The sequence below is a fragment of the Gadus morhua genome, chromosome 15 (genome assembly GCF_902167405.1).
Source record: "Gadus morhua chromosome 15, gadMor3.0, whole genome shotgun sequence".
Classification (NCBI taxonomy): domain Eukaryota; kingdom Metazoa; phylum Chordata; class Actinopteri; order Gadiformes; family Gadidae; genus Gadus; species Gadus morhua.
In genome coordinates, this window is record NC_044062.1 from 4432180 (window position 1) to 4451328 (window position 19149).

General features: G+C 41.4%; 2 protein-coding genes and 1 long non-coding RNA gene across 3 annotated transcripts; all 3 read right to left on the reverse strand.

Moving 5' to 3' along the window:
• Positions 1-2781: 2781 nt before the first annotated feature.
• Positions 2782-4588, reverse strand: LOC115560339 (WD repeat-containing protein 27-like). Its single transcript, XM_030379741.1, has 4 exons — positions 4233-4588; positions 3835-3976; positions 3387-3511; positions 2782-2946 (listed from the first exon to the last, which is right to left on the reverse strand). The coding sequence occupies exons 1-4, from the start codon at positions 4368-4370 to the stop codon at positions 2782-2784; spliced, it is 570 nt and encodes a 189-aa protein (XP_030235601.1). The 5' UTR covers positions 4371-4588.
• Positions 4589-5951: 1363 nt separating this feature from the next.
• On the reverse strand, positions 5952-7908 carry LOC115559624 (uncharacterized). The gene is made up of 3 exons (XR_003979616.1): positions 7658-7908; positions 6392-6533; positions 5952-6070 (listed from the first exon to the last, which is right to left on the reverse strand). It is a non-coding gene; the product is annotated as an uncharacterized LOC115559624 (long non-coding RNA).
• A 2445-nt stretch (positions 7909-10353) lies between these two features.
• Positions 10354-19149, reverse strand: LOC115559601 (protein NLRC3-like). The gene is made up of 6 exons (XM_030378552.1): positions 19074-19149; positions 16687-18469; positions 16277-16450; positions 13882-14055; positions 13660-13706; positions 10354-12361 (listed from the first exon to the last, which is right to left on the reverse strand). The coding sequence occupies exons 1-6, from the start codon at positions 19114-19116 to the stop codon at positions 11799-11801; spliced, it is 2784 nt and encodes a 927-aa protein (XP_030234412.1). The 5' UTR covers positions 19117-19149; the 3' UTR covers positions 10354-11798.

Consider the following 19149-nt stretch of genomic DNA (forward strand, 5'->3'; position numbering starts at 1 on the left):
GACCTTACCTCAATGTCTCCACAGGCCTGTTCCATTGCCTGCAGAAGAGGCATGCGGGCATGCGGGCATGTGGTTGGCGGTCATATAGACGCCATCCTCAAGCCGAAAGAAACCCTTCTATAGGGTTTAGAAATGGCGAGTAAGTTGGCAAGTATAATGCTTCAAATTGTTTATGGTTTGTGAACCAGTTCCGGAACAAAACAGCCTGATGGAAACTAACATTATCCCAGACAACAAAAAACCTCGGCTGCACTGATCTGTCCTGTTCAGCTGCATCATGGAGTGCATCTAAAATGTTGGGTAGTGTAGGGACCTATTTTTGCATGATGGTGCAGTTACCCTCGAAGGCTTATGGAGGCAAACAATGATATACTTCCCCCGCGCTGCCCCGAGACGTGCACAATTGCCCTTTTCCTTTTTGTAGCTGGCTGATTGGTGTTCAGTTAGTGTATCAGCTGTGTATCTAAGTATTTTCAATTTCCCAATGTGTTTTGTATTTTGCATAGATGTGTTTTCCCAATGTGTTTTCCCTGTTACAATTATATTCACCAAAATGTAGATGTATAGACGATCAGAGTGTGTCTCTTGGTAATCTTAGGGAGTGTTTTGAAACATCTTTCGTTAGGCCACGTATTATCCAGCAACATACTAGAAAAGGATTTGCCGGACCCACAAATGCAGTAGAAGCACAAGGAAGTGTGCTACTGAATAATAATAATAATGCTATTACTGAAATACCAAGATGTGTGTAATTATATTACCAATCAAAACAATTCTCTGAGACGAATCACTCATCCCTTACTGAAGGCACATATCCCTGTCATCCCTAGCCAATGATAGACCAAAGGATCCATAAGCCCACAGACGCACAATAACCGTGTTTTTCTATGTTTACAGTACAGTAGTGTATTTTTGATTTATTTTGTTTGATTTTTGCTTAAACTGAATATACTGCACTGTACCGTACTGCAATTTACAGTATTGAGCATTGGATTTTTTGGTTGTTGTGAAAACGTCTCTTCTGTGGAACTGAATAAAAACAGTGAATCTGAAAGCAGCTCATTTCCATCCGTTCAAATGTGTTGAAGGGAGAAGGAGAGACAGCAGAATGATGTGTGTCTGCCTCACCCTGTAGGCCTACTGTATAAAGTTACACTCAGGGTTGAGTATACAGGGTAGGCTTGATTAGTAGATTGAGTCGTTTTATTAATCCCTTTTCAGTCTGAGTTTGAAGAAGACAACCTTTAGTGCTTTTTAAGTTGGCTTTGAGTGTGTGTGTGGTGGGTGATGGTTGAGGCAGACTGATTGGACTCTGGGGCTGGGTGAGGCTGGGACAAGGAAATGATGCTGTGAACCAACCAGTTGGACCAGTTCCCCTCCCTGTTCACGCTCCTCTCACACTAGCCTAGTAGTGTATTTTTTTGATTTATTTTGTTTTATTTTTGCTTAAAGTGAATATACTGCACTGTACCGTACTGCAATTTACAGTATCGAGTATTGGATTTTTTGGTTGTTGTGAAAACGTCTCTTCTGTGGAACTGAATAAAAACAGTGAATCTGAAAGCAGCTAATTTCCATCGGTTCAAATGTGTTGAAGGGAGAAGGAGAGACAACAGAATGATGTGTGTCTGCCTCACCCTGTACTGTATACAGTTACACTGAGGGTTGAGTATACAGGGTAGGCTTGATAAGTAGACTGAGTCGTTTTCTTAATCACTTTTCAGTCTGAGTTTGAAGGTCGGACCCTGGCCGGCTCCAACCTGCCCACCAACCTGGTGCTGCTGTCCCTGGCCGGCTCCGATCTGCTCATTGGCCTGGTGGTGATGCCCCTGGAGGCGCAGTACTCTATAAGCTCCTGCTGGTTCCTGGGTCCCTGGCTCTGCCCCTTGCGCTGGGTTTCGTTCTGCCCTCGGCGTCGGTGGCTGGCATCCGGCTTTACTTTCACAATCACCCTTTCGATTGATCGTGAACGTCAAACGGGAGGCAGACATGCTCAGGACTGCTTTAGTGGTCTCCACTATCTGTTGATCGCTTGGTTTTGCTTCTGTTGGGAAGTATCATAGCAGTCAGATCTAACAACTAAATATCTTGAACAGGAAAGACATCTCTGTAGAAAATGATATTTTTTTGGTTTTACCTTATGGGTTTTGTCACATTACCTTTTTTTGTCGTGTTATTGTCTCCTGCTGCCTGAGATACCTTTTATACATCTTGTCGATGTCCATTTTGCAGTTGTGGTCAATAGGGATTGAAAAGCACCATATCTAAACACAAAAACGGTTAGTAACAGTAAGTGTCCAACATTCGACTTCTAATTGAGTTTAGAAATATTATAAAATGTCATAACAGTTACCTGTCCATCTGATGAGCCCACTATAAACTGCCTGCTCTTCTCCACAAAAATACAGCAGATCAAAGCAGAAGCTGGGAAACATAGAAAGACAGCACAGTTGAGCAGACAACATGGACAAATAAAACATAAAACATGAAATACTGATAACCAGTTCAGCTGAGATTTGAACTGTGTTTACTCCTCGTCATGGGAGAGTACAGAGTGGCTAATCATTCTAGGTGTTTTGCTTAACTACTACCTAATTAGCATAAACATTGTAATAATGAAGTGGTTTAGAGTTCACAAATGAATAATATTTAAATTTGCAACAAAGATCATAGCCTAGTCGGTCCCCTACCTGACAATACAAAAGACTGATAGCAAACCGCTTCTGCCTTCAGATCCCACACCTAAATGAAAAGACAACGTTGTGTTCTGTAAGTATAAAGTCATCGGCTATTGGCTGTTTTAAGTATTGTTAATGTTTGTTTTATTAAGACCATAAAGGAGCGGTCCTCTGAGGTGGTGACTAGAATCTCCTCGTCCCAGGGGCAGAACTCTGCTGCGGTGAGGGGCCCCAGGTGAGCAGACAGGGTACACACCAGCTCCCCCTGCTGGAGGCCCAGGAGATGGACTCAATCAAAGGCGTTTTTTTTTTTTTTTCGGATTTTGTCTTTTTTTTACGTTTTGCTTTTGATCCTAAAAACCTTGCTTTCAATGCTTCCAATACAATTTTTATGTTTAGCCTGCATGTCAAGTGTATCATAGTTGGAAATAGGTGTGGAACTCGCCTTGCACAGATGTTGTATTTGTGCTAAACAAATAAACTCTAAACTCTTAACGCAGGCCTACTCTGGCTCAAATCTAACTAGGTTCCCTGCATATACAATAATATAATATATATTATATGGACCCTGTCTGTGGTGCATACAGGGCTAATATAATATATATTACACTGTATATATTCACGTATACTTCATATAATGTGGAATAAAGTACTAAATGTTGACTAATGAATTAATTTCAAATATGTAAGTAATGACAGTAGGCTTACCTGTGAGCTCAGTATATTGACTCTGTTTCCAGTGCATGCTGCTACCCGCTCCCCAGAGGAACAGAAGGCAAGGTAGACCACATCACCCAGTAAGGTACCGATTACTGTTCCAGCTGCAATTAAGCCTATGGGATTAGAACATTGATAAATAAATGAAATAAAGTGTCATAAAATGGCAGCCCAGCATTTGCAAGCAATGGCTATATTTCGCCAGAATGATGCCAGCATCATAACGTTAATTTAGGATGATTAATCCATCAATAGGGTTAACAACAACACAAATGAATTTGACATAATGCAATATATTTAAGTTTGCTTTAAGCTGTATATAAGATAGATTGAAGTTAACATCATTATTATGTATTATTAGCATGGGGTAGTTCTAGATAAGTAGGCTAATTAAATAATGTCATCCCCAACATGTACTTCGAACTTCGAACTTCCTCACCATCGTCTACTCTCTTCTGACACAGCTCAATGTTCCACACAATGATGTAATCAGCAGAGGCAGAGCAGAGTAGGACGTTCGTGTCACGACTCCCGAACACCATCGCAGAGATCTCACCATGGTGGCCCGTTAATGCCAGGGGCTGTGTCATGCACACACACATACACACACACGCAAACACACACACACACACACACACACACACACACACACACACACACACACACACACACACACACACACACACACACACACACACACACACACACACACACACACACATACGCACACACACACACACACACACACACACACACACACGTAAGCGTAGATGAATTACAGAATTTAAATAAATAATAAGTGTACTAAAGCAGCAGCACTGTGTGGATTTGACCGACCTCCTGGTTAAGGTCTTTCAGGTTGTAACAGAGCAGGTCTTTGCCTCCATGTGGTGTGACACAGTGAGTCGGACAGCACGCTATCTTCCGGTGAGCTGACAACTGGTCGCACGTAAAAGTAAATTTCTCTGCGATCATTTTTCTTAGGGTCAATAATAAAGTGTTCGCCCCGCAGAGATATGTTTAACTGACTACGTTTCAAATATGCTAGGATAGAGGTAAAATAAGCATATCCAATGTTGTGGGAGGTACCCTCTGCTCATGATACAAGAGGTTGCCTAGATACCATATCCCAACGTAGTCTGTATCTGAAGTGTAATTCTGCTTTTGACCAGGAGATGGTGCCAACTACCTACCTAACATCTGAGACCCGTCGATGTGTAGTTCCATCATCAAAATAACGATGTACAAAGTCATGTATCAAACGTTTTATGGTCATATCGCAGCGGGTTCGCTTAGTCTTAATAGTCTTTGTAGGCCTAAACGGATTTTCTGAAACGTCAGCTCCGTGAAATTAATTGGAAATTAGTTTCCAGAGTCGTTCAGAAAGGGGGCCAACTGTTTAAAAATAGTGGTATCCCATAATCCTTCACGGCGACAATATTTAAAGCAACAGGCCGCCGACGAAGTTTGCCGACGAAGTTTACCGACTCTACGCAAAGACGCATGAGAAACGCAGTAAAGCAGTAGAAGTGAATTTTATAACCATGGATACCAATTCCAGAAACATATTATTTGAATCTAAATTAATTAATTAATTGCTGGGCACACAATATACACCGTAGGCCTACGGAAATAAAATGCAGACTTCACATTTATGAAAGACTAGGGTATTATGGGGTATTATTATGGGGTAAGTGAGAGCACAAGGGTATTATTTTTGATAATAATCGGCGACGTTCTATACAGTATCCCGCTTATTACACGGCTCTTTGCCAAAACTTAACAATATCTTCACACTGGGGGCGGGTCCACCTAGAAGATGCATGATGGATAGATGAGCAACGTTTGCTACAATCCACTGGGTAGGCTGGTACTGATCTATCCAGCTCACATCTAGGTGGACACGCCCACTTATGATGTCAGAAGATTTCAAAACGGCTTTTAACAGCGAATCACACTCATACCCTGGGCCTCTACGAATAGTCAAATCATCTAACCTCTATGCCTCCTTTAACCTTTGTGGAAAACGTCATTGGATCAACGAGAGATGAAACGGTGCTTCATTTAGAACATAGGAAAAGACAGCGCTGTTTAACTCGTACTCTTACTCGTGTAAGCTACCAGCCGAATACCTTTTGGCCACGCCGTAGGATATGAGAATGTTGACTGGTGTTAAAGCGTGTTACTGCTTCATTTATATATAACCCTATATATTATTCAATTATATTATTCAATTAATATATTGTGTTTAATACATGTCATGATATTTGTGGTCCTGGAGCTGAGTGTGCGTGTGTATGCATTTGTCTGTTGTTTGTATGCGTTGTGTAAAACCTGATTCAAATAAGACGAGTGAAGGAGAGTTGCGTGTGTGTTTTTTAATCTTTCTCCCGCTACTATTCCCCTTTTTAAGGGTACAACACATACAGGGCTAATATAATATATATTACGCTGTATATATTCATGTATACTTCATATAATGTGGAATAAAGTACTAAATATTGACTAATTAATTAATTTCAAATATGTAAATAATGACAGTAGGCGTACCTGTGAGCTCAGTATATTGACTCTGTTTCCAGTGCATGCTGCTACCCGCTCCCCAGAGGAACAGAAGGCAAGGTAGACCACATCACCCAGTAAGGTACCGATTACTGTTCCAGCTGCAATTAAGCCTATGGGATCAGAACATTGATGAATAAATGAAATAAAGTGTCATAAAATGGCAGCCCAGCATTTGCATGCAATGGCTATATTTCGCCATAATGATGCCAGCATCATAACGTTAATTTAGGATAATTAATCCATCACTAGGGTTAACAACAACACAAATGAATTTGACATAATGCAATGTATTTAAGTTTGCTTTAAGCTGTATATAAGATATATTTAAGTTAACATCATCATTATGTTTTATTAGCATGGGGTAGTTTTAGATAAGTAGGCTAATTAAATAATGTCATACCCAACATGTACAACACTTTGAACTTCCTTACCATCGTCTACTCTCTTCTGACAGAGCTCAATGTTCCACACAATGATGTAATCAGCAGAGGCAGAGCAGAGTAGGACCTGCGTGTCACGTCTCCCGAACACCATCGCAGAGATCTCACCATGGTGGCCCGTTAATGCCAGGGGCTGTGTCGTGCACACACACGCACACGCACACACGCACTCGCGCGCGCACGCTAGGAATGCGCGATATAAACGATATACGATATAAACGATAAAAAATGGCCTACGATAGAGATTTTAGTTATATTGCTCTATCGCGATAATGTATGTTTGACGCGATCTATCCATGACTCGCGAAATATAAAGACCCACGAACTGCAACCGTCTGCAACGCATCGTCCGCGACCTGCAAATTTTAAAAAGAGCCACGAGCTGCAACCAGCTGCATCGCATCATCCGCGACACGCGAAATTTAAAGAGCCACAAGCTGCAACCGGCTGCAACGCATCGTCCGTGACCCGCTGAATTTAAAGAGCCACGAGCTGCAACCGGCTGCAACGCATCGTCCGCGACCCGCGGAATTTAAAGAGCCATGAGCTCCAACCGGCTTCAACGCATCATCGTCATCTAAGTAAATATGGCTGAAAGCGAAACGGAGGAGCTGGTGATTGCTCTCATTTCATGTTCATTTCAAAATTATATGCGTTCAATTGTTTTATGTTTTAATAGCAAGTATCTGTGCAAACACTTGGAAGATTTGTCTTTATTTAAAATAGCCATGCGTAATACTGGACGTATTTCCCTAATTCACAGTATCCGTTTCTTTATTAACAAGACACCGCTCATTTTTATTTCATTAAGAGAAGTAGGCTATACGTCATTGCACAGAATATTTTTTTCTTTTTTAAAGTCTCTGCAGCTACAACATTATGTTGTATGATTAGTTTTGCACAATAAATGTTCTCAAAACGACATACATTTAGCAGTTTAGCTTTCCTTAGAGTCTATGAAACCTGTTCTGAAATGGTTCTATTATGATTTATATATCGTGATATATATCGTTATCGCAATAGGTTGCATGTATATCGCAATATGGATTTTAGGCCATATCGCCCATCCCGCACGCACGCGCGCGCGCGCACGCACGCACGCACGCACGCACACACACACACACACACACACACACACACACACACACACACACACACACACACACACACACACACACACATTAGTGTAGAGGAATTACAGAATTTAAATAAATAATAAGTGCACTAAAGCAGCAGCACTGTGTGGATTTGACCGACCTCCTGGTTAAGGTCTTTCAGGTTGTAACAGAGCAGGTCTTTGCCTCCATGTGGTGTGACACAGTGAGTCGGACAGCACGCTATCTGCCTGTGAGATGACAACTGGTCGCACGTAAAAGTGAATTTCTCTGCGATCATTTTTCTTAGGGTCAATAATAAAGTCTTCGCCCCGCAGAGATATGTTTAACTGACAACGTTTCAAATATGCTAGGATAAAGGTAAAAGAAGCATATCCATGTTGTGGGAGGTACCCTCTGCTCATGATACAAGAGGTTGCCTAGATACCACATCACAACGTAGTCTATCTGAAGTGTAATTCTGCTTTTTACCACGAGATGGTGCCAACTACCTACCTAACATCAGAGACCCGTCGATGTGTAGTTGAACTACAGTAGTTCCATCATCAAAACGATAACGATGTACAAAGTCTTGTATCAAACGTTTTATGGTCACATCGTAGTGGGTTCGCTTAGTTCCATTCTTAATAATCTTTTTAGGCATACACGGATTTTCTGAAACGTCAGCGCCGTGAAATTAATTGGAAATTATTAACTTCCAGAGTCGTTCAGAAAGGGGGCGAACTGTGTAGAAAAAAAGGAGATAGTGGTATCCCATAATCCTTCACGGCGACAATATTTAAACTAAAGCAACAGGCCGCCCGAAGTTTACCGACTCTACGCAAAAAACGCATGGGAGACGCAGTAAAGCAGTAGAAGAGAAGAGAAGGAAATACATTTGATAACAATAGATACCAATTCCAGAAACATATTATTTGAATCGAAATTAATTCATTTATTGCCGGGCACACAATATACACCGTACGGAAATAAAATGCAGACTTCCACATCAACATTATGTTGACCCTCTTTTTTTTTTCCACATGTGGATTGGGATTCAAGTGGCCTAAAATATTTCTGTTGGCCAGGTCCGACCCAAGTGAATCTCACTAGTAGCCAGGTGTACAGTACATGGACACTTCTTGTCCGATTAGATTTATAATCGGAACAGATCTATTCCTATCATGCAATCCGAATGTACTGTATATATGACATTTACAAAAGTGGTAAGCGTACGTTCATATGTCTCTCGTGCACAACCTTTATCCTGGTCTGGACTTATATGCAATATGTAAGGGATAATGTTGCACAGAACGCCGGTCATTATTGGGAAAATAAGCCCCAGCAGGGCAAACCGGACCCCGACACAAAGCGGAGGTGTCTTGCTTCGCCCTGAAGGGTATTATTTTTGATAATAAACGGCGACATTCTATACAGTATCCCGCTTATCACACGGCTCTTTGCCAAAACGTAACAATATCTTCACACTGGGGGCGGGTCCACCTAGATGTATGATGGATAGATTAGCAACGTTTGCTACAATCCACTGGGTAGGCTGCTACTGATCTATCCAGCTCACATCTAGGTGGACACGCCCACTTATAATGTCAGAAGATTTCAAAACGGCTTTTAACAGCGAATCACACTCATACCTGGGGCGTCTACGAATAGTCAAATCATCTAACCTCTATGCCTCCTTTACTTAACCTTTGTGGAAAACGTCATTGGATCAACGAGAGATGAAACGGTGCTTCATTTAGAACATAGGAAAAGACAGCGCTGTTTAAAATGAATTAGACTCCACTTTCCTAACCAAAGTCATTGCGCGACGGGGAGTATTGCTGATCTCTAGCGTCTCTAGCGTGGAACTACAGTTTTCCGAAGTTGGACTACAACAAGCGCTCTTTCGATCCATGCATTCTTGTCATATTGATTTCAATCAGGTTGTCGCCAACAGTGAGAATCACTTAGATCGGACTTGGCCAACGGGAATATTGTAGGCCACTTGGATCCCTATTCACATGTTGAAAAAGAAAGAGGCTCCATTTATGTTGATGTTGAAATGAACTGCCCCCAGTCTTTCTTCAATGTGAAGTCGGTATTTTATTTGTGGGCTTAATAACCAGCAATACATTCTTTCCTTTCGATTCAAACAATGTTTCTGGAATTGGTATCCGAAAAAAAAAAAACTATACAAAGAATTTGTATAGTCTCTCTCTCTCTCTCTCTCTCTCTCTCTCTCTCTCTCTCTCTCTCTCTCTCTCTCTCTCTCACACTTATCACATTCCAGGAGGTTTCAAATGTTAATCGAGGTCACTCATTCTACCCCCCCCGTATTGGAAATTTAACTAAGTAAAATATATTTATATATATATATTTTCACCTCTGACCTCTTCAGGCTGACACAATTAAACACCCCTCAAGGAAATTAGATCTTTCCTTGAACTCTTTGCAGAAAGTCTCGATTAATTAATTATTTGTGTATTCATTCTCTTCTATCAGGGTAAACGTAATAAAATATAAAGTATAGGACAAGTCTAGACACATAACATCCTTTATCGATTTATTCATAAATCAGTCGACATCAAAAACACAATGTCAATCTTAAACGGTTACGTTATTACTTGGTACACTGGTTCTAAAATGATTAATCGATTGGAAATGTGATTGTTATATATCTGAGGTTTTTCTGTGGGGACCCCCGTTTATTGTATATGGCCAGAGGCTAGGTGCTTGCTACATATCCGGGTGTACTCCCGAGAAGCTTAATGGTAAAAACAATGCTTAAACAATCTTCATCTATCTCTCACACACACAAACCTCATAAGGTCTGTGTAAAGAACACACTGCAGCAGAAGATGGATCTTCAATGGGATGAGTTATTTATTTATTCAAAAGGTACAGTGTGCATTAATCAACATGGCCATTACATCGGACACATAAATGCACCAGATTCAGTTAAAAAAATATTTTTCATCTGTAGTCCCTGGCAGGTTGATGTTAGATAGAACATACAAAAGCATAAAAGCAACGCAGCATATAGTTAGACAGATGATTGACATTGACATTACATGGACAAGGAAATAAACTTACAGAGAAGTAATGTATCATTAATCAACAAAACATAGACAAAAGATAGATGAGATGTTCATAACGTCATAGTTAATAATGAGGTTGCGCTTAGGTGTGTATTCGTGTATTTTCCATTGCAGAAGTATGTGATTAATCGGTTTTCTGGCAATTTACGTTTTGGGCAGGTTTTTGGTTGATTGGGCGGTTTATCTATAGTTGGGTTCGAAATTGCCAATCAGTTCTGGCAACACACGCTATCTACACAAACTATATGCCATATGGAAGCCTCATAATTGTATATATCTTCCATATCTGATGATAATAATTATAATGCCTTTTTTCTATTTATTTTTCTTATTTGTCTGATCTAATTATTATTCATTAAAGTGTGTGGTGAAATAACTTTGATGCTGAGCTCCCTCAAAATAAAGTGTGGAGTGGTCCCTATCGTTTTGTCAGAATTAAACATTTATTCAAACACTATTCTCTTCATTAGCCACACTTTCAATGTGTTTGAATGTAATATAGAGTAAATACATTATATAAAGCCTATATCAGGGTGCTTTCAAACAGTGGGACGCGCCTCCGGTAGGGGGCGCCATAGTTCTTCAAGAGGAGCGCAACGTGAAAAAAAAAAATGCTGCCTCTGCGAATCAAAGACGCACACTCATTGTTCCATTGTTTGTTTATGTCTTTAAAACACAAAGATTCTGTAAATGTTTGGGGGGGGGGGGGCAGGGCAGCTGTTTATGGTTCTCTGAGGGGGGGCTCAATCTCTGACACTTAAAAAACCCAGGGTATACATAATTCAACCCCAATCTAGGCTTGTGTGTTACATTTACATGCACATCTTGGGCGGTTAGCATACGCTTTTATCCAAACCGACTTACAGCAGTCCACACACACATTCACACACCAACGGCGGAGTCGACCACGCAGGGCGACAGCCGGCTTGTTAGGAGCCGTCAGGGTTGAGGTGTCTTGCAAGACACCTCAAGGCTCGTCTAGGAGGAGCCGGGGATCGAACAAGCAACCTACCGGTTACAAGTCAACCCGCTCTCCCGCCAATGTCGCCCCTATTATACATGATCCTTTAACAAAACAATTCCAAAATAACCTCCCGATGAAAGGTTCACCTTAGCGCAGCAATAATAGTTTGTGAAGGCAATCGTTACCATTTATTTTATTATGTTTGTGTGGGTGTGTGTGTGTGTGTGTGTTTGTGTGTGTTGCTAAATCTGACAAAGAGACACTGAGGATTCCCGCCACTCTAACCTAAACCCAGGGAGGAGGTCCTCCTTGGTGAAGGACGACTGGAAGGTGTGGATGTGTGTCAGTGTGTCTGAGGACCCTCCTCCACCTGGGGACACTCTGTAGAAGGACAGAGTGCCAGCACGCCGGTCCAGATACACTCCTACTCTGTTGGAGCCAGTGGGGGGGAGAGGTACGTCTGTTTTTCCATCGTTGTGCCAGGCAGTGTAACCACCATCATTACACTCAATACTCCAGGACTTGTCGTTTTTTCCAAGAAATGCTTCACTAACCCATCCTTTCCTTTCGATTCCTCTGTATGTAACTGCTATCCAAACATGATGATTCCACTCTACCTCCCAGTAACAGCGGCCAGTCAGACCCTCTCTACACAACACCTGGAAAAGGGGCAAAAACCTCTCGGGATGATAAGGATACTGGCCCCGGAACTGGCCCCGTTTACCCCGTGTCACCTTTCTGTTGTCCTCGGAGAGAGAGAAGTCTCGGTGTGCTGTGATTGGGTCCAGTGTGATTTCACAGGCATCTGACGGGAGAACACAACATGATTAGGCTTCTAAACACAAAGAAATAAGATAACACTTAATTACTCCAATGTAACCCAGAGCAGATGTATGAGAAGAAAAGAGTGGCTAGATAAAGATGTATAAATCTGGGTTTGGAGAACTTGATTGGCGTCTCCACTGATTGCCATGAACGTGCTGGGGTGTTGTGTCTCTAATCCCACAGCGGTATAATGATGATGTCACAACCGTGGGCATGTGGAAAGAAAGGCCTCAGTCCAACAGCCAGCAGCTCTATCATCTCCTACAGTGAGCCTGATGCAATGAGTCTGATGAAGTGAGTCTTATGCAGTGAGTCAAATACAGTGAGTCTGATGCAGTGAGGCTGATGATATGGGCCAGCTTTGTCTGGTCAGCCCGGTTTAACACTCACTGGACCAACACAGGTCAAACCAACTCAACTAAAACCAACCTTAACCAATGAAGTATAGAAAAAAGATAAAGGCATTTTATATTGTAATTCCACCATGATCATGCTTCCTTTACCCTCATAACACACAATACTAGATCAGAGGTGCGTTCAAGTTCAGCGAACATAGGCGAACGTTCGCAACGAACGCGTTGACATTAAACAATTAATTTTGAACGATTTTTGAACACCGTTCTAAACAAACTGTGAACGAAAAAAATGGATACGAAGGCCATGGTATTAGCGGCAGCCTCCATGTTAATGGAAGAGTTTACAGAAGAGGGTTTGCAAGTGGTCGACCTCATTGAAAGCCTACTGCAGACAACCAGTACGGAAAATTCAAGAATAGAGGGCTACGTCACCGAAGTTGTACCCACTTACTGCGATATAACGTTCAAATCGCATTTTAGGATGCAAAAGAAACGTTTTATCTATTGCTTTCTGTGTAGGAAAGGAGTAAATGATTTCAATATAGTTTAGTTTAATGCCATGGCAACAAATGTCACGTAGCCGAAGAGAGCATCTGTTTGTGGAGAACTACCTCTTCAGACAGTTTGCCTATGTTCGTAAACGTTTGCTTGCTTACGTTCGTTTAACGGAAAATGTTTAAAATCGTTCGCGAACGTTCGCCTATATTTGCGATTCTGAACGCACCTCAGTTTGTGTATCATTTGTAGTATCACTAGTTGGTTGAGGATTCATCAACAGATTGCTGAAGATAAATTATGTCAGCCATCATCTTCATTCCCAGTAGGATTTGAATAAAAGGACATCACCTACTGCTGTGTGGATGGATTTTCCATCTCAATAGTTAGTGTGTGTTGTGCTGAATCAAACTTAACGGACACTTACACTTCTTTAGACCTGATTTCAGCCTCCGGAATCCACCGTGCTTCACACTGGGGGGGGGAACAAAGTGAGAGCAGCATGTTGAAACAATCACCTTCATCATCTGCTGTCTCATCTTTCTATACAACATGAGTTACAGCTGCCTTTTCAAATTGCTTAATCTAGCAGCGGCTTGAATCCTTGCAGGAGACATCGTCCCTGAGTGGTGAGCTGTCCTCTCCATACCTGAGAGTGTCCAGTCTCCAGCGTGGATCCTCCAGTCCAGCAGAGAGCAGCCTAACTCCTGAGTCTCCTGGGTGATTGTAGTTCAGGTCCAGCTCTCTCAGATGGGAGGGGTTAGAGCTTAGAGCTGAGGCCAGAGAATCACAGCCTTTCTGTGTGATCAGGCAACCAGACAACCTGCACACACACATACACAAACACACACACACACACACACACACACACACACACACACACACACACACACACACACACACACACACACACACACACACACACACACACACACACACACACACACACACACACACACACGTATGAGTTATTCTTATGAAAATTCTGTATTAAGGGGAGGTGAATTTGTTTATGGATGTGAATCTGAATGTATTCTGATTCACATCCATGTGAATCAGAATACATTCTTATTCACTAACTGTATGCACATTGAGTACAACTGACCTGAGAGTTTCCAGTGTACAGTGTGGACCCTCTAGTCCAGCAGAGAGCAGCTTCACTCCTGAATCCTGCAGATCATTGTTACTCAGGTCCAGCTCTCTCAGACTAGAGGAGTTGGAGCTGAGAACTGAAGCCAGAGCTTCACAACATCTCTCTGACAGATGACAGTCAGTCAGCCTTCACAAACAACAAACACAACATGTAAGGAACTGTGATTAAATGTTATGGGAATTGTAACCAGTCTTTTTACAGGCATGAAATCATAAATAATATGAATAATCTGGATCTTAATATATCAAGAGATAGATGTCACACAGATGTTAAATTATCAAACAAAAATCATCCTTATACTTCACTTAAAAATATTGTTTTATGAATTGTTAGATATTAAACTTTACTAAACAACTCTAAACCCTCATAATAAGAATGTTATACAACATACACCTTATACCATCATTAACAAACTAAAAGTAAAATGTGTACCGAAACTGTCATGGCAACACAAATATATATATTTGTAGTTAATCTTATGAAAACAATATATTTATTGTTTCCTTTCTGGATGTAAATCAGTTAAACAGTTTCTGATATTGAACCTTGTGGTGTAACTGTATGACCGTTGAGTAAAACTGACCTGAGAGTTTCCAGTGTACAGTGTGGACTCCCCAGTCCAGCACAGAGCAGCTTCACTCCTGAATCCTTCAGATCATTGGTACTCAGGTCCAGCTCTCTCAGTCTAGAGGAGTTTGAGTTGAGAACTGAGGCCAGAGCTTCACAGCATCCCTCTGACAGTTGACAGCCATTCAGCCTTCACAGAAAATAAACAGAACATGTTCGGAACTGTGTTGAAATCTATTAAGAAGATTAAAAACCATTACTACTTTTGACATAATTAATGTATCAAAAGTCAGTTTTAAGAAGAGGCTGTTAATAAATGTTAAAGAACAACTCTAGACTTCACCTTAATGTCTGAGTACATGTTATGCATAGAATAATATTGCAATAAAACATACACGGTCTGCCGTCATTACAAACTAAGAAAATAACCTACACCATATGACCTACACAGAGCCCTAAATTGGTCAAATTGAAGGAACAAAAAGGCAGGGTTACGTTAAACCAATCCTCATCCAACTTTCTTTAGTCAAAGGCGCATTGGGTCAAGATTATTTGCTCTGAAGATTAGCCAGATTGGGTGATAGGGGGTGCTGTTGCAATCAACTGAAAATGCAAACTTTGGATGTTCATATTTCCCGAACTCTTTGATCTACTGTCATAAAAAAATAATAATAATAATTCTCCTCTCACGGTGAACAAATGTTCAAAAGGGACACTAACCTGGAAAAACATGGCCGCCGGATTGTCAAATTAGCCCAAACAATCAATCATCTTTAGGTGTCTAAAGGCGGGCTGGATTTAGGGCAATCAACAAACGCGGTATACTTTTTGAAAAATAGCTCAAGATTAACCAGGCTAAAGTTAATCCAAATAGGATCATGGGGGGCACTACAGCGACAGATTAAATGGCATAACTCCTCACCCCTTGACACACGGTATAGAACTTTGTATGTGAATCACCAGACACAATGGCTGAGGCTATTTCAAGGTTATCAACTGAATTAAAACATAGAATATTGGCCCCCTATGAAGTGTGATGGAAAATCCACATGTTACGTTTTTCTTAATGAACTTAGGTTTTGTTTACTATTCCGTGTACGGTCTTGCCACCCTGCTCTTCTTCATGGGTTTTTCCTTATACCATCATTACAAAAATAAAAGTATAATGTGTACCGAAACTGTCATGGCAACACAAATATAAATATTTGGAGTTAATCTTATGAAAACAATATATTTATTGTTTCCTTTCTGGATGTAAATCAGTTAAACAGTTTCTGATATTGAACCTTGTGGTGTAACTGCATGACCGTTGAGTAAAACTGACCTGAGAGTTTCCAGTGTACAGTGTGGACTCCCCAGTCCAGCACAGAGCAGCTTCACTCCTGAATCCTGCAGATCATTGGTACTCAGGTCCAGCTCTCTCAGGCTAGAGGAGTTTGAGCTGAGAACTGAGGCCAGAGCTTCACAGCATCTCTCTGACAGATGACAGCCATTAAGCCTTCACACAAAATAAATGGGTACATGTTAGAAAGTTTTGAACATCAAAAGTGGTTTTGTAGTGTCTCTATGTTTTGTTTATGTTTTTTTTTATGTTCTAGTATTATGCATATTATGTTGTTTGTATAGTACATGTTATTAGTACACCTAAAGATATATTTTGGTTCATAACTTTATATCCTAGTATTATATATATTGTGTTGTCTGTATTGTAATACATGTTATTACTGAACTTACAGAGTTTTTTTGGAGGCTTTGACCACTGGCATCAGCATCAGCAGACCTTTCTCTTTAGCAGTCTCTTTAGAGTATTTCTTCGGGTCAAATATGTCCAGCTCCTCTTCTGATGAGAGTAAGATGAAGGCCAGAACTGACCACTGATCACGATCTAAACAATTATAGAGACTTCCTGATGTCAGGAACTGTTGGATCTCCTCCACTAGATAACGGTAGTTCAGCTGATTTAGACAATGGAACAGATTGATGCTTCTCTCTAGAGAGAGATTTCCATTTAACTTCTCTGTGATGTAAAGCACTGTTTTCTCATTGGTCAGTGATGTATTTCCTGTCTTTCCAATAAGACCTTGTAGGACAATCTGATTGGTCTCCAGAGAGAGGCCCAGGAGGAAGCAAAGGAACAAGTCAAAGTGTCCATTCTCATTCTGTAAGGCCTTGTCCACCGCCTTCTGGTAGAGGAAGTGATGATTATCATACCAGAAGGGTTGTTGTTCTTCTGAGAGCAGATTTTTACCATTGTCGATGAATGACTGAAAGACATAAAGGGCAGCCAGAAACTCCTGGATGCTCAGATGGACAAAGCAGAACACCTTGTCCTGGTACAGCCCACACTCCTCCTTAAAGATCTCGGTGAACACTCCTGAGTACAGTGAGGCTGCTCCAATATTGATGTCACACTCTGCCAGGTCTGCCTCGTAGAAGATGAGGTTTCCCTTCTCCAGCTGGTAAAACGCCAGTTTTCCCAGAGAAAGAATGATCTCCCTGATCTCTGAACTCCACTGCAGATCTGTTGCAGCTCTGCCATGATTCTTCCTGTCTGCCTGTATGGACTGAACCCTCAGGAAGTGGCTGTACATCTGCGTCATAGTGTTGGGCATCTCTTTCCTGATCTTGGATGTTTTGAAGTGGTCCTCCAGAACCGTAGCAGTGATCCGACATAAGACTGGGATGTGACACATGATGTGGAGGCTTCGAGATTTCTTTACATGGGAGATAATTGTGCTGGCCAGCGTCTCCTCTTTGAATCTCTTCCTGAAGTACTCCTCCTGCTGTTGGTCGGTGAACCCTCTCACCTCTGTAAACATGTTAACAAACTCAGAAGGGATCTGATTGGCTGCCGCAGGGCGTGTTGTTATCCAGATACGAGCGGAGGGAAGCAGGTCGCCCCTGATGAGGTTTGTCAGCAGCACGTCCACTGAGGTCGGCTTTGTGACATCAGTCCAGATGTGGTTGTTCTGGAAGTCCAGAGGAAGTCGACACTCATCCAGACCATCCAAGATGAAGACAACTTGGAAATGGTTGAATCTGCAGATTCCTGCCTCTTTGGTCTCAATAAAGAAGTGATGAAGAAGTTCCACCAAGCTCAACTCTTTCCCTTTCAGTAAGTTCAGCTCTCTGAAAGGGAAGAGAAATGTGAAGTATATGTCGTGGTTGGCTTTGCCTTCGGCCCAGTCCAGAGTAAACTTTTGTGTTAAGACGGTTTTACCAATGCCGGCGACTCCAGTTGTCATTATTGTTCTTATTGGTTGATCTTGGCCTGGTAAGGGTTTAAAGATGTCTTCACATTTGATTGGTATTTCCTCCTTGGCTAGTTTCCTTGAAGCTGTTTCAATCAGTCTGACCTCATGTTCTTTGTTGACCTCTCGAGTCCCTCTCTCTCTGACGAAGATCTCTGTGAAGTCATTCAGATCTGTTTGCTGTCCTGCTGTAGCGATTCCATCCAATAAAGACCTGAACTTCTTCTTCAGATGAGACTTAATTTTACGTTGGCACACTGCAGTTTCTAAATGAGTAAACAACAGAAGAGAGTTAGTGGTTAACACTTATTGGATGGTGACATCAGAGGACACATGTCAATATATTTTGTTAAACGCTGAACTTCATGATATTTAGTGGCTTAATGTCTTGTGGTCAAAGAAGCTTGTCGTTTCTAGGTCTGCTTTATGAATACAAAACTTCAGGACCTACTTTGATTATTTTATTTTCACAGCAATATAATTGGTATAATGACAGTTATAATATATTCTACTCTAGATGTGTTGGAACGGGCTATGTAATGCTATCATTTTTTTCTGCATCAGTGGAAAGTGACTTGCTATGCTGATGTAACAAAGATAGTGCCTTAGTATAGAAGTAACCTGATAGACCCACAATAAACCTATACATCTGGATCAAACCATTTAACCTGATACACCCACAATAACCCTACATAACTGGATCAAACCATTTAACCTTATACCCCCACATATCTGGATCAAATCATTAACCAAACAGCCTCACAATAACCCTACATATCTGGATCCAAAGATTTAACCCCCAAGAGGAAAGATATCTCCACATTGAAAAGTTAGTTTTATACTGGGCTTCAACTTAAGGATTTCTCTTACCGCCCCACAGTGCGTCGGCCAGTTCCTCCTGGTTCATCTCCATCAGGCAGAGCTTTGTGATGTCTACCACTCCCTC